This window comes from Anas platyrhynchos, chromosome 1, assembly GCF_047663525.1.
Source record: "Anas platyrhynchos isolate ZD024472 breed Pekin duck chromosome 1, IASCAAS_PekinDuck_T2T, whole genome shotgun sequence".
In the NCBI taxonomy this organism is placed as follows: domain Eukaryota; kingdom Metazoa; phylum Chordata; class Aves; order Anseriformes; family Anatidae; genus Anas; species Anas platyrhynchos.
The window spans coordinates 4,073,063-4,096,684 of NC_092587.1; the positions used below are offsets into that span (position 1 = coordinate 4,073,063).

A 23,622-nucleotide genomic window follows, 5' to 3' on the forward strand; every position below is an offset into this window, starting at 1 on the left:
GTGAAGAGCACTGGGCTTTTCTAGGGTGTGATTCATAAGATCTATTCTAGGTGTCTTCCTTAAGATGAGATGAATTCACCATCTCTGCTTGATCCCCTGGGCTGTAATGCAACGGTGTCCAACTTGCTCAGATATCCTTGCAGAAAGCTGGAAATAGGGGAGATGGATCCCACCACCTTGGCTTAATCACCTTTAGGTGAGGTTAGACATTGACACAATTACTGACAGAGGGTGTCTAAGAGCAATGTCTTCCAAGGGTCTACAATGAATCAGTCTTGTGAGGTTCCTGCTGCTATCACGGACATGATGAGGACCAGAGACCAAATTCACAAGAGAAGAGTCCCTCTGGCTGTTTCAATATGTAACCGTCAGAAAACTGCAATTACACCCCACCTAACAGAAACACATCATTTTGTTTTCTGTATTTGATCCTCACTAATGGAAAAAATGTTCTTCCAAACACATTTTTTCATTTCTCATTGTTAGGGTATTATTATTACAACTTACTATTATTATTATTATTAAAGGTTCTCCAAAACACAGAAATTATAGCCACTAGTTAGTACATTTTTGTTTGTTAGGTGCCAGAAAACAATTTCAGCTCTGTGTAAGATGAATAAATATAGGTTTGTTCTGCCCAAATTGATTTCATTCACTTTTGAACTGACAGAGGCTTCAGTTTGAGTTATGGCTCTTTCAAAGGTCTCATTAAAGCAAACAACCAAGCACAGCATAGAGCTGAAATAAGTCACATTTTCAGTGAAAAGTGAAATCTTAGCGATATCTTGTCATGCAACATTTTCTTTCCTCCTGACTTTACCAATCACCACATCTTTCAGAATCATTGAAAGTGTAATTTAAACAAAGCTGACGTTCAGTGTGATAAATGATGACTCTTTAAAAACAAAAGAAAATAACAAGAAAAACACTACCACCACCACAAACCAACCAACCAACCAACCAAAAAAAAAACAGTGAAATACCAAATTATTTTAAAATTCTAAAATTTCTTTTTTTAAAACTACTTTGACATCCCCTGAAGTTTTGATTCGGGAGTGGGGGTGGGGGTGGCAGTTGGGGGTTCAAGGCATAAAAAGTGATTTCTGAGTCAAATTAATCTTTAAAGAATCGCAACACTCGAGTTAAGAATTTGTCCAAGATTTAAGATAAATAACAGCCAATATGAGCAATTTCCTAACATTGAAGGTCTTGATCTCAATGACTGTTGAAAAGCAGAACTGAAAAACTTTTCATCCTCTCACTGAGACTATTTTTGTGCATAAGACATATACGAAGTGTTTTCCCAATGAGGATTCATCATTCCTGTTCAGTTAGGAAAAGTGTACAACAATCCATATATCCAGACACAGAAAAAAAAAAAAAAAGAAAAAGAAACAACAACAAACAACAGCTTAACAGACAGCTTCACCTCCAAATATATCACACAGTACAACAGTTCTGTGGGGAAATTAACTCCCTCTGCAAAGCCTGGGGATGTTTGAGAGCTTTTATTTATTCATTTATTTTTATTTTTTGTTTGTTTGTTTAGGCTGGAAGTTACTGGACCTGTATGTTCCTCAAAAAATGTGATAAACAAGGACAGCACCTCCAGGATATTCCTAGGACACCCAGACTTTATCTGTCTAGAGCCCCAGCTGACATAACAGCAACTGCTCATATAAAAGTGAAACTGAATATAGCTCAGCTCGTCAGCTGTGTCATATGCTGGGACCTGTAATTCAGTTGATAATAACCTCACACTGAAGACAGAGACTTTGTTAAGCTTCATCTTCAAATCAGACTTTTTGCAGGCAGTTCTGAACCCAAACTTGCATGTTGTTTAGACTTGAAAAGCACTTCACAAACCCTCATAAGGATTTACCACATGCTTCCTATGCACCAGCAACGGCAAAGTAAAACTCACACGTTTCTAAAAAAGTTCACATGCACGTTTAACACCTCCCCACTTACCTGACTCCACGGCTTCTTTAACCATCACAGCACAGTAAGGATTAATCACCTCCCCCTGGGATGGCAGGTAAGGGCCACTGTCATAGTTGGATAAACCAATACGCAGAAAGGGAGACATGACAAGTCCTGTGTCAAACAAAAGACAGGCGATATTTGGGAAGAGTCTAAAAATTCCCTTGGTTTTAACCAGCCTCTTATCTCCACCAGACAGGGGTATGCCAGCCGTTAGTTATCCATCCAACTGGAGACTCTCTGACTTCCTCCACTGCCTAGCGAGATGATGGACTGACCAAGCACTGCTTAATGTGCACAAGGTAATGTAACTTAGCTGTCAGCTTAACCACGGAGCTGAACTCATCGCAAGGCTGGAAGGACCCGCAGTAGCAGCTCTGAGGACTAGTGACTCGACACCAGCTGTCAGAAATGAGAACAACAATACATAGGAGCCAAATCAGGAATTTCTTGGCTGGGACAACCTCTGCTGTAATTGATGTTGAGTCACGCATTCATGAAGCTGAATGCTATGAGAATAGAAAGGGTTTCGGGAATACAAGGCTGTTGGAAGACTGCAAGCTGAACATGAAACCGTGAAATAACTGCACACTATTTATATACAGCATGGAAATGATCTCAGGCATCCAACTGACTGGGTGCTGACCCATATTCATCAGTGAAGCTATAAAGAGAAAATTCAGCTCGTATGAACCACACTGTGTAGGGCGTGGAGAAAAAAAAATGGATCTCAGGATAATACTAAGCAGCTGAAAACAGAAACACATAAAAGCAAGATGCCAGGAAACACAACAAAGCCTGTGGGTTGGTCTTCTCTGCAGGCTCTTTCAGAGCTCCTAGTGAGAAGATTTAGTGAAGCCAGCAATTATTAACCGCTGTAGTTGGTGCCCATCTTTGTGCCATCTGGACCCAAGGACTGGCATTTACCAAACAACTTTTGTGTAAATTCCTGAGCTTGTTATTCTTGGCTCCCCCTCTAGTCGACAGGGAGCAAGAGGCACTTTGAACTCATCTGTAGATGTTTGTGTCTTGGACCACCGTGGTTGAACGCATGAGTCCTACCACCAGCTGTTAACAGTCAAATAAATTGTTCAACTACAAAAGCAAAAAGTCGAATGACATGTGGGGTAGGATGCACCACAAGCCTTTCTTCCCTTTTACACATATAATGCTCAGTCCTAAAGACAGCTTCTCTAGCTTCACATGTCAGATGATCCACGTTCATTGCTGGGAATGACATTTTCTTACCTGTAAATGGTAATTCCTGATATACAAGTTCAGTCTTTGGCTGGAGAGGCTTCTCTGGTCATCACAGTTGCGGACAACATGGAAAGGATTTTCTCAAGTGAAGGAATGAGGATAAGAGCTCCTCTGGCCAGTCCAACTTTAAAACTTGGACTCTCCGTTCAAAGAAACAGGAGACAGGACCATCAAAGAGAGAGGAAAACTGGAGAAACCAAGACATAATCCTTTGACTGAGTTTCTCCCCTCTTACCCAGCAGTGTGGAGTGATGAGTTTCCATCAGCCCCTTTTTGTGCAAAAGTCTAGTGTGACAGTAAAAGTCAGAACAACTTTCTGTTAGCACATGGTCAGGTCTCAGCAGGTAGTTGATTCACTTGCCTCTTGGATATTGTGAGTTCTTCTTCTTCCTGTTATAAAATGAAGAGAAAAGGCTACAGTTATCACTGGGACTGAACTGCCAGCTATTCTGGCCTGAATGTTCACAGGTGCTGAGCAATCACACTGCCATGCTTTCTAAGACTTTTGCAAAGAGGTGGCCTGTGCAGGAAACTGCAACTATATTCTCACAGAGATTTCAGTAGGCAATGTTTTGCAGGAGATTCCCTAAATTTATTGCCTTAAGCAAGGCCAATCCATGCAATGAGCAACATAGGAAGACTCTACTTCCCATTTGAGCTCCTGAGTTAAATTAACTAAAAAACGGACTGAGTTTGCAGGAAAATAGCAGGGACTCAGATAGTCTCTTTGGTAATGTACTTGAAAAGAGAAGAAAAAAAAAGGGTAAGGCAAAGCTCTGTTTGAGGCTGGATGTCAGAGATTCATACAATCATGTTCTTCTCAGGGTGATGGCAGGATCTCTTTGAAGGGGATTGCAGACAGACATTAGCCAAGTTTCTGAAGAACTTGCTCTGGAAAACCACTTGCATTTAGATATTTAAGCATGGTTAGCTTTGTGGAGAAGGGCATTTATGGCACTGCTCAGTAGTACAGTGAAAGGATTATGAATGGTCCATGGCACAAAGGCTCAAATTTTTGTCTGTACTGACAGAAGCAGAGAAATCTGATCAAATTAGGTAGGAAAATCTCTCTAACAAAAATTAAAAATATTGATAAATGTATGTATTTATGCATATAATAATATATAACACTATATATATAATATATACATATAACATATATTTTTATAACATATATTATATTATAATATATTTTATAACATATATAGACATTTCATTTTTTCAAAATATGAGAAGCTTACTTAGTCCAAAGACAAAAGGAAAAGCAAATCAAAATGTCTCTGGAAGCAGAGTTTGAGCCTGGTATTCATCATATTTCCATGAAGTCAATGTAGTTGCAACACAGATAAGATTGTGAAAGCACCTTGTCCTGTGAAATACTAATGTCATTGCTCCAACTGTTTTTGATCAGGTTCCTAAAGCCAGTACAGCTTTCAAAAAGGCCATTGCATTGTATCAGATCTGAAAGACTTGTGCTGGGACCTCACATACACCACTCTATCACACAAAATGTTCTGCAGCCACCATGAAAGCATGTAGGTTTGGCTCAACTAGTGCTCGCACTAGAAAACCAATAGCTGCCCATATAAACCTTGCAAAAACTGTCTAGAATCAGAGTTTTGTGTTGTAGCAGCTTTGTGTGAGCACTCCGCCCTGTAGTGAATTTCTTCACCCTGTCCAATAAATCAGACAGATAACTGGCTTCTCTCTCACTGTCTTTCCTGAAACCACCTTGGCTTTGGCCCAAACATCTGTTTTCCAGGTCATCTCTCCAGTGTTTGCCACTGCAGAACTGCTAGTTGGCTCAAATCCACAGCCATAAACAATTAAGGAACAACACACTCAGCTCCAGCAATGGCTCACTGTAATAGCAGCAGTTTAATTTAACACTAGAAGCAGCTGCAATGGATATGGAGAGTGTCTGCTTAATTTCCCAGTGGAAAAGATACTGTAAGGTATCTGAAAATTAAGGATGAAATACATCTTTTTATAAAGGGCCACCTGCAACCTCTCTTCCAATAAACTACCCAATGAAACTTACTTGGGGTTCATCAATGCTGCACCTTGCATCATTGGCACAAGGGAGTTTTGCCCACTCTGGAGAATAATGCAACATATGGAAACCCTTCTCAGATGATATTAAGAAGTAATAAACTCCTTAATATCCTTAATCAATTGTGGTTAAAGAGAGTGGAAGAACTGAGCTTCTGCTCCAAGTCAGCAGAACTGCAGTGAAGACGGCTGCCTTTAGTGGGATTGATGCTCCTGTGCTACGCTGAATGAAAATGGATGCATGCGTGATGCAGGAAGGATGGCAATTTATTGAATGAGAGTTAACTGAGAGAAGAGTGGAAATATTTCTGGATTTGAGATGCTGTTTTCCTAATGTCATCAAACTCTCATTTTCTAGAAGACAGAGGGAATAATTTCAACTCTTTCCTTTTTTTTTTTTTTTTTTTTTTTTTTTAGGCAAAGCTGTGCATGCAGAATTAATTCACTATCCAAGAATCAGCATCACCAAGAGGCAAAGGAGCCAGGAGTTGCAGCTGAAGGCTATGAACTTATCTCCACCTCCTGACAGACATCTGCTAACCAAAAAGCAAGATCCTGACCCTGCAAAGATCACTTTGTATGGATGGTGGAGACCTGCACATCAGCATAACTCAACACACATCAAGGTCTTCTTGCAGGTTTCAAGGAAACTCCACTAGAGTGATACTGGATGCCAACAGTGATGGCTAGGGTCCCTGCCTCTGCCCCCTGACTCTGGATATCCCATAACCATTGCTCTCTTCAAAACTTTCATAGGAGGAGCTGTTGACACCCTCGAGGATGGGGAGGCCTTGCAGAGAGATCTTGATGAATTAGAAAGCTTGGCAATCACCAGCCACGTGAAGTTTAACAAAAGCAAAATCCAGATTCTGCACCTGGAACAGGGCTACCTTGCTATATGTACAGACCCAAGGGAACAACACAGAGCTGAGACAGGGGAGGATCAGGCTGAGGATTAGGGAAAGGTTCTGGCACCCAGAGGTGGTTGGGCACTGGGACAGGCTGCCCAGGGATGTGGTCATGGCTCCGAGCCTGCTGGAGTTCAAGAAAGTTTTGGACAACGCTCTAAGACATAGGGTCTGGTTTTGGGTGGTCCTGTGTGGAGCCAGGAGTTGGACTCAGTTGTGGGTCCCTTCCAACACAGGGTATTCTGTGATTCTGTGCTTCTATAGTCCATGCAGTAGGAACAGGCATATAACACCCTTGAGTGACTTTCATTTTGTCTGCCCGTACCGCCTGTTATTTCAGTGGAGATCAAAACAGCCTGTTTGTAAAGGAGGAAGTTCAGACACCCTCCGGGTTACACTCAGTGTTTCTCACACCTTCCTTTTACAATGGTTCTGGATCAGGGGAGGATGAAGAAAGGGAGGGAAATTTATAGAGCTGTTAAATTTCTCTGCTCTCCAATAGTAGCTACCCAATTTGCAGCCAGGTTCACAAAGGCAGTAGAAGGAGTGGACGAGGAAAGGCAGGACCAACTGCCATGTCTGATGGGATTGGTACTGTACCAGCCTCCATCCAACTAAAGAGCCTCCCAAAACTTTTTGGAATGACTTGATTTCAACTCACAGGTGATGCTCACCATGTGAATGCTTCCCCATGGCTGGCAGAGCCAGGCAAAGCATTTCTTCTGGCACATGAAAGTCAGGCTTCCAGACTTTTGCGGGGCCCCCACAGCAGGCATGTGAATGGGGGATTTCCCTTTAAATGTCTGCGAACCATCTTGTGATGCTATGTTTAGGGCAAGCTGAGTGCATTGCTAACTGGTCACGGTCTCCTATATATAGCCTTAAAACAAAGCTGTTTGGACTTGCTGAATTCATGTGGTTTCTTCCTGTTGCATTCATTGTGCACAAGATGAGACAGGAGCTTTAGATGTGTTTTCTTACGAGTTATTTAGCTAAGGTGGAGTTTAAGCAGGTGAACAGATTTACAGTTGTGTGAGGTTGGTATTTCATCCCACAGAAAAGAGTATGCTGGTAGTACCAGTGCTTATTGCATACATCCATGGACCCTAGAATGGGATCTACTACCCTTGAAGCAGATACTTGCCTGGGTGGGTCTTAAAAACAGGAAGTTTGTGCTTTGTTATCCTTATGTTATCATTTGACAATTGCTTTAAGCACACCTAAATGCCAGCTATGTGCAAGGATAGTGTTCAGCCTTCCACCCCATCTCAGAGCGCAGGTTCTCAAACCTCTTCCAGCACTGTGTCAGCTGTTGGTGTACAGTATGGGACCAGGGAACAGGTTTCTCTAAAAGCAGCCCTTCTTCTTTTCCTTACTCTTCAATTGAGTTTGCAGCTGTATCTGTTTCTTGATCTGACTGATCCTGCAGCTGTGCAGCCATGGGGGACTGCACAAAGCAGAAATGTTGATGTGGGAAGGCATGCAGCAACTGCGTGTTGGTAGGGATAAAGAGACTGGGAAATTGTGGCCACTCTGCCGGTAGATCCACACGAATATATGCAGATAACTGAAGAGCTCATCACCCCAGCTCCCATCTCATTCTATGATTACCCATTAAAGAGATATAAGTACTTGTAGGGCATGCTTCATGCCCTCCTGAAGAAGACATCTAAAATAAGTTAGGCCAATCCCATCCTGTAATCACTATTTTCCTGCTAGCCAGTATGACAACATCTACCCCAAAGAAGCCCAACATCAGACAAATCCTACTGCAGATGTCTAGTGTAGAGGGCACAGACCTTCGGGCTTGATCTGGGAGCAGGTGCATTAATGCCTAACAGTTGTGATAGCCTGAAAGAACAGTGAAATACAACTGGGTGGGGACCCCACTCTTTCTGCTTGGCTGGGGCCAAAACCATCCGCTCTGAGAGGCAAGCTAAAAATGGAAAGAGGGTCCGGAGCAACGCTCCTCAGCACTTCTAAAATTTTCTCACATAAAAGAGCCAAATTCTCCCATCAGAAGGACAGTCTCTTTCAGATACACCTTTTGTTTTCCAGGAGACTCTGAATTTCTCTCTCTCTCTCTCTCGAGGCAAGATTTTAAAAACTAAAGCCCTTGTTATTTCTGTAAACTAGAAAGAGGAGCAGAGCAGACCCACCAAAAAGAGAAAGCCAAACCTCTATTGGGAATAGCTTTCCATCACTGAAACTAGGTCTGAACCCTTTTAACCGCATCTTTAGCAGATGTTTGTCATATATGCTCCTAAAACAAAGCAAACTTGCACCCTTACCTGTCCTATCTGAAAGAAGCACAATTGTTCAGTTGACTCTCTTTTGTATATCCTTTCTTTTGTGTGTGTGGTTTTTCTTTTTGTTTGTTTGGTTTTGCTTTTGGGCCCAGATTTTTAAAAGCAACTTACTGGTTTTACTTTCTTATTTTCCTAGAGAGCTCTGGCTAGTTTAATTTCCTGCATCGCTTCATTTCTGCAACATTTAAGCCACAAAAACACCAAGGAAACATTTAAAAAATAACTATCCCCATTTTATTTATTTATAATTTTTAATACTGAATTTTCTTTCAGACTTTATCTGTCTTCTAACAAACACAGGCCAAACTTGAAATGACAGTGCCTAGCTTTTCAAACACTGCACACAAAACACTTTCAGAGAGCTATCTGGTGTAATGAGGAAAATAAAATATATTGAACCGAGATGTAGCTATCTCCTTTCCTATGTAACTATCGCCTTTCCTTTGCTCTCTCATTCGTTAGCCCAGCAGTTCCTGTATTTCTTCTAAGATTTTGATACTGGTTAACAGAGCTCTTGCTGTGTATTATTTGTGTGTGTGTTTTTAAATGACACAAGTGGCGTTTTCCTGAAATACTTCACCATCATGTACCAGAATTGCCAGTAATGTTCTGACCTTCCAGCCAATCTGCACTTCTTTTTTTTTCACTTTCTTTCCCTTATAATAAAATAAAATAAGTCCAGAGGAAAGGGCGAGGCCATAATGGAACATATTAGCATCCTTCCTTTTGCAGGCAGAATTTCATGCCTGCGTTCAACCTTGTTCAGTGGTAGAGGTATTTCATGTATTTATTTAATCTGTAAATCTGCTAAAGGTATTTGGACCTAGAATCATGGAAATATTGGGCTGGGAAAGAGCATTTTGCTCATCCCTCTGCCTCCTGGCAGACTATAGTCTACATCATCCTTGACGTATCTGTCTAGCCATCTGTCAGGAACGAAGCTTGTGTGCTTAGTGTTACCACATATTCCTCAAAAACGTGGCCAAATTTGTCACAGAGGATCCTCAGATTGTAACTGAAATCCATGTTAAATAACCACACCTTACCCATGTGTGACAAAAAAGACTTCAGAAACATTTTAGAAAATTAATTTTGATCTAGGATTGTCCCTGTTTTCTCTACAGATTGCTCTATTATTTTAAAGCAAATTAGTGTTTTCTCCCTGCTTCTCTCCAGCACTGGACATGTTCTGTCAGGTTCAATGGACAGGAATCACAAGAAAATGCCTGGTTGCCAAATCTCTACATTTTAGGCACACCAACAACTTGGGCTTTACTCCCGTGAGCACCTGGCCCAGCTCACACTTTAAAATGAGCACCACCATGGATATTTCAAATAATTCAGATTTTTTCCACACCCTTGCATTTCAAGTTTACTCTGCTAAAATACCTTAAAAGCAGAATACCTTTGCATGATGGAACCTGGCAGACCTGCAGTTTCTGCCTTCATTCTCTGCTCCATTAATCTTTGCCACAAAGGTTTCACCAAAATCACCCCCTATGAGTTTTTAATTGCCATCAGTCTCAGGACTCTTTCTGTAGATGCCACACTCATGCCCTCTCTTGTCGACACAAGAGTAAGATCAACCTCTGTGCCTTTCCTACTCCAAATGGCTCTGGACACCAGACACCTTCATAAAGAAACTCATAAAACACATTATTCCCTCTTCTGCAGTCATACAAGAGCTCAGTTTAAAACTACATTTCTATTTAAACATAGTAGCTCTGGCTCCAGCTGGGCTGAAAGCCCTCTTCACACTTACAGTTTGGTGTCCTTTCCTCAGCATCAGAGACTCATGAGGGTTCTTCAGAGACCTTCCATCTCTTTCTCTCTGCATCTATTCACCCCACTTAACATTTAGCTCACACCAATTTTGAGAGGTCATTTCTCCACCAGTTTATTTCTGTGCTTATACCTTCAGTTATCTCCCTAACTAGGGGGATATGGGAGGCACAGTGCATAGAAGAAAGCAATACAAATTTCAGTCAAAATTTATTTTAGACCAAAGTGCTGAGATTTTTTTTTTCTTTCTCTCTCTTTTTTTTTTTTTTTTTTTACAATGGCTATACAGGGGCAGTACAGAGGTACCCCTGATACATACACAAAATCCAGAACAAAGCCATGTCACCTCTGTAAAATGGTATGAATTACAGCTACTACAGCTAAAGCAGTTACTGCAAAGATAGAAAAAGCAATTGTTTCTTGAAGTCAAATGAGATAATTTTTACTATGATCAAAGAAGAAAGGTCTGACCGAAGAAATCATGTAGATGTTTTGCTCCAAGGCTGACAAAAAGAGAATACAAAAGCTGTAATCAGTTATGACCTTTCCTCACCACAGTCCCAAAGGTAAAATAATCCCCACTTCTGAAGTGAAAGCAAAGCTGCTGTCAAAAGTATAGCTACAGAACCAGAACTTTCAGAGGGGTTGTGCAAGTAGAAGCTGCACCATGAAGAGGCTGACCAGTATCACTGAAATTTTAGCAAGAACCTCAGGCATTACAACTAAAAGGAGTAATTTTTGAGGTTCAGATCAGTACAGTACCATGGCCTAAAGCTCATTCAGCTAAACCTTTGTCCTGCTCCTCTATCATGTCACCTCCCTCTGCTCACTGATCATCCACCACCATGTCTTTCCCTGTGTCATTAGAAAAAATACGCCCAAGTGTAGATGAAACTGCAGCTTGTGTTGCTTCTACTAGTGGGGTCCTCTGCCAAAGAGGGCCAATGGTCCCCAGGCACTAGCCTATGGTCACTTCTTCCACATAAATATGTGTCCATTTATGACCTTGACACACTGGAGGTCCCCTTGCCTCTCCTCTTTGCCCCTACCATAAAACAATCGTGAGTGGGGTTTCTCAGGGCTCTGTTTTAGGGTGAGTCCTATTCAATGCTTTCAAAAATGACTTGGGTGTAGGACTAGAAAGTATAAGTAAGTTTGCAACTTTTGTTATACTAGAATGTATAAGTAAGTTTGCAAATTACACTAAATTGGGAGGAGCTGTTAACACCCTCGAGGACGGGGAGGCCTTGCAGAGAGATCTTGACAAATTAGAGGGCTGGGCAATCACCAGCCACATGAATTTTAACAAAAGCAAGTGCCAGATTCTGCACCTGGGATGGAGCAACGCTGGCTATGTGTACAGACTGGGGGATGAGAGGCTGGAGAGCAGCCCCACAGAGGGATCTGGGGGCTGTGGTTGACACCAAGTTGAATATGAATCAACAGAGCATCATGGCAGCCAGGGCGGCCAACTGCACCCTGGGGTGCCTCAGGCATGGCATGGCCAGCTGGGCAAGGGGAGTGACTGTCCTGCTCTTCTCTACACTGGTTGAGCACTGTGTGTGGTTTTGGTTGCCACAATGCAAGGACATAAAAGTATTAGAATGTGTCCAAAGGAAGTCTACAAAAGTGATGAAGGGTCTAGAGGGCAAGATGTGTGAGGAGCGGCTGAGGAACCTTGGTGTGTTCAGCCCTGAGCAGAGCAGGCCAAGGGGAGGCCTCATGGCGGCCTGCAGCTCCCTCACGAGGGGAGCGGAGGGGCAGGCGCTGAGCTCTGCTCTCTGGGGACAGCGACAGGACCTGAGGGAACGGCATGGAGCTGGGACAGGGGAGGGTCAGGCTGCGGGTTAGGGAAAGGTTCTGCACCCAGAGGTGATCAGGAACTGGGACAGGCTGCCCAGGGATGTGGTCACGGCACCGAGCCTGCTGGTGTTCAAGAAGCATTTGGACAGCACTCTAAGACATAGGGTTTGGTTTTGGGGTGGTCCTGTGTGAAGCCAATTGGACTCAATGATCCTTGTGAGTTCCTTCCAACTCAGGTTATTGTATGATTGTATGTGTCTGGGATTCCTGACACTTAACTTCACACTACTATCTACTCCTTATGAATCTGCTTATGGACTAGTCCTTCCACGCTTCCTTCATGAACAGCAGAAAGAAAGAGGACTCCTGGGTTTTCAATTCCTCTCTTTCCAACGTGTCTGTCTAATACGGGCAAAATGCCTGCTGGCTTTGAATGTCCTTCTCCCCACAGCAGACAGAGACCAGGCAGTTAGTTCAGGTGGAGAAGTTTGTCTGTGGCTTTGGAGACATAAGCAGGTGGCTCCCAGCTGTGTGTCTCACCAGTCAGCAATTAAAAAAAAAAATCAAAGACCGTCTTAGGGGTATTTGTCTGCATGCAGACCCAAATGAATTAACACACATTTTCCAAATAGAGATGAACAAACCGAGGACATGATGCTGGTCTAGAGCTTCACCTAAGTGCAGTGGACTCTGAAACAAAACTCACTGAAATCTTTGTTTAACTTTCTATGGGTTTTGAATCTTGTCTATAAATAATGAAAAGGACACTGCTAGAAACTAGAAACTGGAAAAACTGAGCTAAGCTGTATAACTCAGTTTTCTAATGATGAGATTTGGTACATGCACCATCCTTTCAAGTCTTGCTAGAAAACACATTACAGAGCATCACCTTGCTTTGCAGGGGGGGGACAGGGAGAAAGCGGGTTGTTTTTCAGATACCTTGTATATTGGAAATAATTTACTCAAAAGTTTTAGTGACAATGGCTACGGTTGCCTTGATAAACACCCTCCCCTTGTAGGAAGGGAAGGAGGGGACAGGAGAGCTGAAAACGGAAGCTGGGGGATGCATGTTCTTTACTGTTTTACCCATGTTATAAATCAGAACATAAATAGCAACTGTCACTGCTCTGTTGCAGAAAGCAACAGTGGGAGGGGAAAACCTGGCTAAATTCAGCTCTTAGTGGGTGTACAGTGCTTCAAGAGAAATAATGGTGACTCCCTCATCACTATTAGTCTCTCTGGTTTCCATGGATAAGTAGGGTACAACCGTGCCTAAATCCCATTCTCAAGACAGAACAAATGTCTGTAAGCCTCAGCTGTTCCTTCTGTTCTCAACATATCAAGTCCAAAATGCCTCCACTTTCACTCAGATGGATTCTTCTCCCACTCCAACTATTCCTGACTTGTGTTACATGCTCACCAACATATAGAAACTCCACAGAAAATTCAAATGACCACATCAAAAACCTCCTGAAAAGGCTTGAATGCAAGTGAAAAATTAAACATTTATTTTACTTTTGAAACAATATAGAAGTTAGGTTTCTGCTCCCAAAATGCTCACAAAAGTCTGGAGTGAGGTTCCCAGGGAACTTTGGCACTAGCTGACTTTAAAGCTTGGCCTTCTCATTATTGTGACAGCCATCATGTCTTTGGCTTCAGCGTCCTTGGGTATCCCTGAAGATTGTCTGCTACTTCACAAAGTCATGGGGTCACTAAAAGACTAAGCTATATTACTGCTTCACTTGTGCTAAAGCAAATCTGCAACAAGTCTGCAGGCTTCAGAAAGTTACTTACACTTCTGTATTTGCAAATAATTCTACTGCCATTAGCATCTCTCTCTCTCTCTCTCTCTCTCTTAAAAATAGTATTAAAGCCACACACTTGGGCAGTTTATTTAGATTACAGGCTAAATTTGTCCTCTCACATGCACACATTCAGCACACAGTGAGGCTACTGCTCCTGTCTGTTTGGTGCTGAGGACAGAATTTGGTCTGAAGTATTGAGCTGCTGCATTAATTGGCAACATGGACAAAGTACACATTACCAAACCAAAAAAACACCTTACCGTCAGTCCAAAGCTATGGATACATTTTTTTGAGAGGGGTTCTCCTCCCACAAAACATGAGCATAGCTCCACAAAACAACTAGTTAACAAAAGCCCTACAGCCAGTCTGCTTTGAAAATATATCGCTCTTGATCCATGCACCCCTGAGATGAACTGCCTTAAATCCATGCTCCCAGCTAATGTGTGCATTTGTAGTGGTGCAACAGCACTTACACTCTCTGGGATGGGCTGTGCTTATTTTCTGTTTGTTTGTTTCCAGAAAACATCTGGTACGGTGACATGTAGGAGGGGAATTGCACTTCCTGGCCTGGGTGGGTGTCTGCTCTGGAATGAGATATCTACATGTGACGACAGAAAAAAAATGTTTGTATTTGACTTAGAGCTACAGCTTAGATTAAGCGTTGCCTGTTATACTGTTTTATTGGGTCTTTCAAATGCCTCACGGAAGCAAACAGAGTATTCCGTCCACAGCCCTATCCCCATAGATGACTTTTTAGGGTCATGCTTTAGACTACAACATCTGGCCCAGACAGAGCAGTGAGGAACAGACCCATGCTGGTGACCAGGAAGAAACATTTGTTCTTACCTGCCCTGCTGAGGTCCAAAACTTGCCACACAATGGCAGTTCATCAGTTTCATTATCCCTTTCTGGCTACAACCTTTCCTGAGAGCAAGGGCGTATCTTTTTTTCTGTCCTGACTGGCACATGTACCATAAGCCTGGCCATTCCAGGTCATTAAGGTACCACTGAACCCAAACTGGGCAATCTGAGCATGTGAAGTGAAGCTGATACCATTGGGATTAGCAGTGCATGGGCACCTATGTCCTGCACTGAGTGGACCAAGATGCCTCCCCTGTACACTGTGACTTAAAGCAGACCTTCCAGAGTGCTGCTCAAGCAGACCACAACCAGGGACCACGTTAACACATACATGTTCTCACTGACTGGGGCATAGTGCTCAAACTTCATATTTTATTAGCATTGTCAATGAATCCAGATGTGATAAAGAACTGGACATGTTTGCCCTCATCTAGTGGCCCAGCAGGAAAGGGTGGGCAGCAGGTCTAATCCCTTGCTTAACACCAAAGATACGCCAGCAAGGAGCAGTGTTGCTGTAGACACATGTTAAGAGATCGGTGCTTTATTTTGGGACTGGGACTTGCTTTGGACAATATAAGATGAACATTTGAGTCCACTAAATTAATATTTATCTCTAGAGAGCACTCTGAAAGTAAACGATGGCTCCATGTTGCCTACAAATTGGGCGTTTGAGGAAAAGGAATGCTTGCATTACTCCAGAGTCTGAATGGCTGTGCTCTGGTACTGGGGCTACAGGGCCTCCTTTCCGTAAAAAAGTAAAGAGTAAAAAGGTACTTTGTCATGGATATCACCTAAGAGGATGCAGTTACCTCCATAAAATGGGCCTAGGACGGCCTGAGATAGCTCTTTCTTTTTTGAAAAGGAGCAAGGAACAAAAGTGCTTTAGTCTTAGCCATTCCAGTAAGGTATGTAGGTATCAATCCTCCTGCCAGGGAATAATGCTAATGAAGCCAAGGAAGGAGCTGAAGAAACTGAACAGTAGTTTTCTATTGTATGCTAGACCTAAATACGTGACTCAGAAGCTTAAACCTTCATCTTCTGGCAGCAGGGAGAAACCTATTGGCCATCTCCAGCCCCAAAATCACCACTCACCATAAACCTAAGTATCTTCTACCCATCTCACAACCATCTCCTTCTTAGTCTGTCTATACAGGGATTTTCCTGTCCCAGATCGCTGTTGTGTTGGGTCTGAGGTTTACCCTATCTCCACCACTCAGTGATCTACTTCTGCAGGCGGGCTCACATCTTTTCCCATGTTACCCCCAGAGCCTCGAATGACCTTTTCAACCCTTTTCCTTTTAAATAATAAAACTCTCCATAGACAACTGGTGGTGAGGCAGTGGTTTTTGTTGTCACAGAAAATTCTGTCAATTTTTTTGATACAGAACCACTTTTTCAACTAAAGAAAAAGGAAGTATTTTCTGAAGAAAAGTTAGCTTTTGCTCCAGGAAACATGTACAAAATCAGATGTTTTGATTCAGCCAGCCTCATGGCTGAAACTATAGATACGGTTCTCCCATATCCTCGTTCTTTCTGCCCGGAAGGTTCATCCAGAGGATCACATCTTCCATGAGCATTATTTCCAGGGGTGCTGGGACAGGGCCAGCATCTTTCTGCACCACATAACAAGAAGTCACAATGCATCCAGGAGACCAGCTGAACAGAGGAGTGCACACCATCCCTAACTAAATTCCTGTGTCACACAATAACAGCATTCAGAATCCAAACAGTTTTTTCAGGACCAAAATATTTCCGCTAAAGAACCAAAAAAAAAATAATATTTTTTCTGTGCATTGGAAATAAAAACATTTTTATTATTACTATTTGTTTCTCTTGTCCATTAAAACCAACCAAGTCTGTAACCCTGAAGCTTCCTTTTTCCTTCCACCAACTTCACTCATGATTTCTACTTCCATATGTATAACGGTTTTGCTACCACTGCTATAATGTACATTTGCTCCTACGTATATTTTAAACTGACTACGATGATATTTTCTAATGCTTTCTTCCTGCACTATTTCATCCTCATCTCCTGATCAGAGCTGTAGTAATTACGGAGTCCTTCTACTGTCATATTTGCTGATAATTATGATGTGCTAAGTAGAGAAGTGTTGTTAGTGCTGTCTTTGAATGCCTTTACACACTGAGGAAGATGTTTCAACCATCTCCTATAGGCACCTCTCTTTGATGTCACATTAGCTTCTTTTCTTTAACTCTTTATTGTCTGGCAACCCTGAATGAAAACTGTCTGAATTTTTTCATCATTGTAGCTGCCTTGTTTATGCTAGGAGATTATTTCAACGTAGCAACAATTTGCTAAAATACATATTTCTCGTGAAAAACCTGACACAGTTGTGCTTTCTGTTTTCTAGTTCACAACCATGCAGGGCTTTTTCTTTTTCTAATCTCGGGTATTCATCAGGCATTCCTGATGAGATACAAATCAAAAAATGTGCATTGAAAGATACGGTTTCTCTAGAAATAGATAGCAGAAGAGCTCCTGAAGAAGTGGAGTCATCTCCTGATGGAAGGGTAAAAGTTCCCTGGCCTTGGGCAGAATAGGGCAGATTGAACTTTTCTGTCCTGTTTCATCTGAGGTCTACACACAGCCTAATACTAATACTGCTCAGTGAAGTTCATGGCCTGGTTTTGTAGATATGCTGAGGTTTTTCACACTGTTCTGGTGGCTGAGGCCCCTCTTTGCTTACATAACCTCCCAGCCAGTTCAGGGCTACTTTCTCTCTAATCTTTGTGCAAAGCATGAAAGTTTTACTGCTGTTTTACAGCCAGGTCCAGACTGACACACAGCTCAGGTCCTGAACAGCTTAGCGATGGTGTGAGTCAAACGCTTGTAGGGCAAAACACTTGGTCATGCAGGAAATGCATTTCAGAGGGTGCAGCATGAAGGACTGACATGATGAGCTGTATCCAGCAGCCCTTCTCCCCCCGTGGAACTGGCAGGGTGAGGATGCCCTAAACTGGGCACAGCATTACGACCCCCTGCACTTCCCTGATGCAGATAAAACAGGAGTCACAAGACTAACATAATCACACTGAGTACTTTGCTCAGATGGTCACAAGATTAATAGTTCTCCGTTATTTATCGATCTGAAATATTTGTCTTTTAAGGTTGATATTTCCTATGCATATGCTCTGACTATTGTTGCATCTATTGGAGATAAGCAGGGCATTTGTACTTGACAGTGATAACGAAAAGGGGATGCTTGTCTTTTGAAGAAGAGTCAAACAAATCTAAAGATATAAAAATTGAGGCAGCTCACTACTGAGAAGCACCCCAAAATAGGTCAGTAAGGCAATGACCATTCACAAAACCCATGAAAACGTTACATAGAGTTTATCACCTGTAAATCTCAGGGCTCTTTACGGCTCAGATGAATATCAAGAAATTCATTTTAGAGATAACTGAACCCTACATCCGCACCGCACGGCACCACGCTGACGGGGTGAGAGAGACAAGGTACAGCTCTGTGAAAGCTGCACCGTTTTCCTTTCATCTCATCCTGAATACATCCTATACCACCACATACTTCTTCCATTCAGCATTTCTGCCCCGAAAGACCGAACACAGGAAAGTATTTTTACACACAGGTGGAACTAAAAATATCCCCAAGTGGGATGGCACAACTCTGCCCCAGCAAGCTGCCTCAAAGCAGTGGTGTTGCTGCAAGGTACCAGACAAACCAGAGGAATTATCTGCTCCTAAAACAGCTGTGCATAAATTAAAAATTAATCCTTGTTTGTTCTTCACACATCATAGTTAATAAACTCTGTCTCTTCTGCTGGATGTGATCTGGTAGGTGACGACAAATTAAAAACCTGGCCTAATAAATCACAAAATGAACACAAACAAGCAATGACACGGGAAGCACTCTGCAATTGTCACTGCTTTCCTTCTAGCCAGGCCTACAAGCAGGAGTCAGATGCTCTGGTTAGGATGCAATACAGGCAAACAGAAAACAATGCAGCAGAACAGAAACTCCAGATGAGCTTGTAGGATCTCACAGACTGCCGTCTGATGTGCAGCAAGAACATGATCCCGTGAATGTTTCTGTGTGAGGGTTAGAAGACGGCACGTGAGTAACCCTGCAAAGGAACTGTTCATGCATTTGTAAGCTGCACATACCTGTGATAAAGGGACCAAGGTCCTGGCTAGTCCTACAAATACTTCCGTGCATACAGGTTTTGGGTATTCATACTACTGTATTGACTTTCTCTTCCTTTTCTATTTCAAGAATCCCTTTTTCAAAGCTTATGCAAACAACAACACTCCACTTACACAAACCCCGGCCTCAGAAATGGGAAGCAACAGCAGAATTTGCAACCAGATTTTTAAACTTAGATCCATAAATGTATATGCCAAAAGCCAAGACCAGCTTTGAGAGCAGCCCTTCTGACAAAGCCCTAGAAGACAGCTAATGTTTCACCTCCTTCCTGGGCTGCCACAGGTCTGCCTTTTCTTTGCAATTAAACCCAGGCAACAAGAGAAGAAACCAAAAAGTTGCCACCAAAAGTTATATTCACCGTATCACCTCCTTCGGAACAACCAGAGTGGGAGGATAATAGAGGGACTAACCTGGAAAAGTTTCAAAGGAGGAAAAGCAAGAACTTGTCATGCTGGGAAACTAAGATGCTGGGGCTCTCCTTCCCTCCATCCTTCCTTGTCTCTCCCTCTAAGCTTTTCTTATGAGGCCCTCCACCTCTGATGTGATGCGGAGGCGCACAGTGCATCCGTGAGAAGCTCTGAGAGCGACTGAGTGACTTTCTTTGAAAGGAAGCACCCTTGAGGCAGAAAAAAAAAAAAAAAAGTGTTAGCTCCACCCAGGCTGAGGAACAACCCTCTGTTCTTAGCTCTCCTTGCTGTGAAAAAAAAAAAAAAAAAAGTGAAAAGTTTTGCCCAGTGCAGTGGGGTGATTATAAAAACAGCCTGAGCAGAGGGGGAGTGATGAGATGCAGGGTGGAGGTTCGAGGGGGGGATCTGAAGCCTTGATGGGGCTTTGGAAAAAATCCCAAAGGATATGTAGAAGTGGGGAGAAAGCCCAGCTAAGCTTTGCATCACCTATACCAGTGCAGCTGTGCCACCAGCTTAAAGAGGGGAGTCTTCCATCTCTGAGACCTCTGAAGCATTATATGCTTCATTCATCCGGTGTCCTAGGGGCTGGCCAGAAAGTCATGGAAGGAAACTAAGGAGTGCAGCACAGCTCAGGGATGCACAGCTCAGTCTCATGATCAGCCTAAACACCACCCAAGAAACAGAAGCAGGTACCCAGAGCCTCCACTAAGATCCAGATTCAACTGATTTTAAGTGCACAGCTCGGTGGGTCGCTGAGCTTCGTGCAAGTGACTGTCCTAGGAGCCCCTATGATACCTCCAGCTCCTTGCAGCCCTGCTCCACCACAACCAGGTGGGACAGGGACCTCCTTGGAGCAGCTGCTCCTTGCTGGTCCCTCCACCGGGCTCCTTGCATGCATTCCCCAGAGACCCTAAATGCCACATGGTTTCAGCTGGGATGTGGGGTCCTTTTTTTTTTTTTTTTCCCTAATCAATAACAAACAAAAAAAGAAGAAATATCAAAGGACAGGTCCAAGATCTCAAGGATTTGTCTGTTCAAAAATACAAAAGTCAGAACATTGACCTATTTGCTGCAAACAGTTCTGCTTCTCCCTCCCCCCACCACTTTTTTTTTTTTTTTTTTTAATAGCGAGTTCAGTGAAACTTTATCTCTTCCTGCCCTGGTAACCTTACTAAATAATCTGCTATTAGCATGACTCAATTGAGTGGCTTTCAGCTGCTCATGTCCTTTTCTTTGCCACTGTCATTTCATTGGTGGAAATTTTAAAAAAAAGGGCCCGTAAAAAGATTTCTGCCTTTCTGCAAAGCTTTGCTTTCTGCAAAGTATCACACTACTGGAGACTGAAGAAAAGTACATCTGAGAAGTTAGTTGCAGTACAGCGATAAGGGCTCATTAAAAAGGATCCGATTACACCCAAGAGTTTAACTTCATTAGCATCCAACGTGCATGGAGGGAACATAACCCGAGTCCCGAGACCGAGCAGCCGGGCTGGGTTTTCGAGTCCCCTCCTTCAGAAGGAAATGTCGCTCACAACACTGCGCAGCGGAGGAGGGACAGACACCGCTCCTTTCTCTTTACCGCTCAAATCTGCTTTCAAACTTATTACAGTGCTAGTTTGCTGAATATTGCAAGTTTGACCCGAAAATGATTTACCCAGCAAGTGAGATACATCATCCGCAGTAAAACTCAACTTCTAGATGACTGTCTTATTGCATACTGCTGTAGCCAAAAAACACCACAAATACATCAAAGATGCTAGCAGAGGAAATTATTTTCCCTCTCTTTTTTTTTCCAGTTTGTTTATTGTGTGTATGTGTTGAATAACACTCTGGTCATAATCAGTTTTCATTGTTTTTCTCATTTTCCCCTCTTCTTTGTATTGCATGAAGTCACAAGGGAGAAAACAACACTTTTTAAAGGGAGGAAAATGTGATTATGAAACCACAAACACTTGCAACAGGCATCAGGTGTAGGACCTGAAAGTAATATAAACGCTTATTTAAGAAAATAGAAAGAAAAAAAGAAAAAAAAAGAAAGAAAATAAAAAAAAAAAAAGAAAGAAAAAAAAAAGACCTCTGGCTAGATTTCAAGTTGTCAGCCTCTAAATCCTGCACCAGAAACAAAACTGATCACTGAAGCAGAGTGTCCTGAGCAGCATCCTGGGTACCAACAGCACCAACAGCGCCCCAAACTTTCTTTTTGCCGGTGCTTGGGCAGCCTCCTCCAGGCCCTCTGCTCTCCAGCTTTCTCCAGCTTTTTTTTTTTTTTTTTTTTTTTCCCCTCCTGCCTGCATCCAGCGCGCAAACACCGCGCAAACACCGCGCAAGCACCGCGCACCGCCTATGCCCGGAGACGGATGGATGCCCGGCCCGGGGGTACCTGCTGCCCGCACGGCTCGGCTCGGCTCGGCTCAGGGAAGCTCCGCTTGGCTCGGTGTAGCCTGGTTTAGCTTGGCACGGCTCGGCGCAGCCTGGTTTGTCTCGGCTTGGCACGGCTCGGCGCGGTTTGCTTTGGCTCGGCTTGGCACGCCTTGAGCGCGGCTCACCCCGTCTCGGCTTGGCACGGTTTGGCTGGACTCTGCCCGACTGGACTCGGCGATACGGCCCGATAAAGCTCGGCTCGGCTCGGTTGAGAGCAGCGCTGGCCGCCCCCGCCCCCCCCCGGGGCTGCCCTCGCTGCCTCTTCCTCCTCCTCCTCCTCCTCCTTCTTCACCTCCTCCTTTTTCTCCTCGGCGCCACCCGGCTCCCCCTGCCTCCCCCCGGGCTTGCCCCCAAAGGACCCCATCCCCAGGGGCTTGGAGCTGGTTGCGAGGTGAGCATTGAGGTGAGTATTGAAGTGAGCATCGTATCCAGATGAATATGCACATGAACCACGGTGGCAAAAGAGGTGCTCTTGCTCCTTGTCATTTTGTCCCACCGTCTTGCATTCTTGGTCCTTGAGATGTGTCTCTTCCAGGCAGGCCCAACCTTGGACCAGGTTTTTAGATGAAAGAAGGATGGGTGGTTCCCATTTGGTGCAACTTTTTCGGGGCTTGAGGGTATCAGAGATGGGTTTTGACCGGGACATCCCTTTAGGAACCGTCTCAGCTCCACCATTCCTGTGGCCTCCTCCTGGGCTGGAAGGTGTGGTGCTGGGGATTGCTGGGCAGGTGGGTCTGGAGAAGGGAAACATGCCTGGGATGCTGGGAGAGGAGTGTAAAGAAAGAAAGGAAACCCCAGAAATGTGGGCATGAAAGGGTTTTGGAGAAGACCATCAGGAATCTCCCCATCCTGCAGGAACACACCAGCCTTGAGACTAGTGGATGTCACTGTTGGCAGTGGTCAAACAAATATTATGACAGATGTGTCATAGAGACCAATGGGTGTCCTTCACACCCCTGACCATGGGCAAAATGCACCCATAGAAGACAAGAAGGTCTAACATATAGACCTATATAGCCCTATAGGGCTATAGACCTTCTCTGAGTCCCAACATCTTGGTGAAGTATCCAAAATGTTGGTTCCTAAAAGGTCAATGCCCCATTAAACATGCAGAATGTGCCACTTGCCAGAGCTGCAAAAGAGATGTTTTCTCTGAAATCATACAAATGAAGTGCTTGGAAATTTTAGGAGCTGTAAGTGCTCACCTTGAAAGGCCGGGATGGTTCTTTGAATATTGCTGTGGAAACGGAAGACGTGATTGTTTTGCCCTTGATGGCAATTCCTAAAATGTAAGCTACCTATCAAAATAAAGAAGGGGAAGGTAGGGCAAGGCAAACAGAAAGGTTGCTTTTTGGAAATCTACATGTAGATAAATGAGTTGCTTTCAAAGATCATTTCTCTTCTATTCGCTGGAGCAATCTGAGCTGAGTATAATACATATCCCTGTTACCAGCGGGAGAGGAAACGGCATTTCATGAGGCAGATGATCTTGCATCTTAATTGCTCATATGCCATTAACTTACATATCCATCCTTCCTGTCTGCATAGGAGAGCATTATACTGGGGGGTTTGATACTGCTAGCATGCAGAAGTTCTTTCACCTAAGTGAAGGTGAGCTGTAGATAATTAAAATCCCACGTAAACCCATCCCAAGCTTAAGTTTGCAGCTCCACTGGTTGCTGATGCTGTTGCTACAGTTTGGATAGTAGCATTAGGAGTGAAGGACCATCATATCTGCCTGCATGTAGACTGGATGAGCACAAGCTTTGTTGTGGCATATTCCCTGCTGTGATAAAGTCCCATGGTCTCTCTCCCATTCCCTGACCACTTCGATATTGCCCACACACA

The 23,622-nt window shown here is 43.4% G+C and overlaps 1 protein-coding gene across 1 annotated transcript in view; it reads right to left on the reverse strand.

The window, feature by feature from the left end:
* Positions 1-22,026, reverse strand: part of PRKCQ (protein kinase C theta) — a 60,688-nt gene extending 38,662 nt beyond the window's left edge. Inside the window, exons 1-3 of the mRNA XM_038187913.2 lie at positions 21,734-22,026; positions 3,232-3,633; positions 1,972-2,097 (exon numbers count right to left, since the gene is read on the reverse strand). Coding sequence (XP_038043841.1) covers positions 1,972-2,089 — 118 coding nt within the window. The 5' untranslated portion in view covers positions 2,090-2,097; positions 3,232-3,633; positions 21,734-22,026. The remainder of the gene's footprint in view (positions 1-1,971; positions 2,098-3,231; positions 3,634-21,733) is intronic.
* Between the last annotated feature and the right edge of the window lie 1,596 nt (positions 22,027-23,622).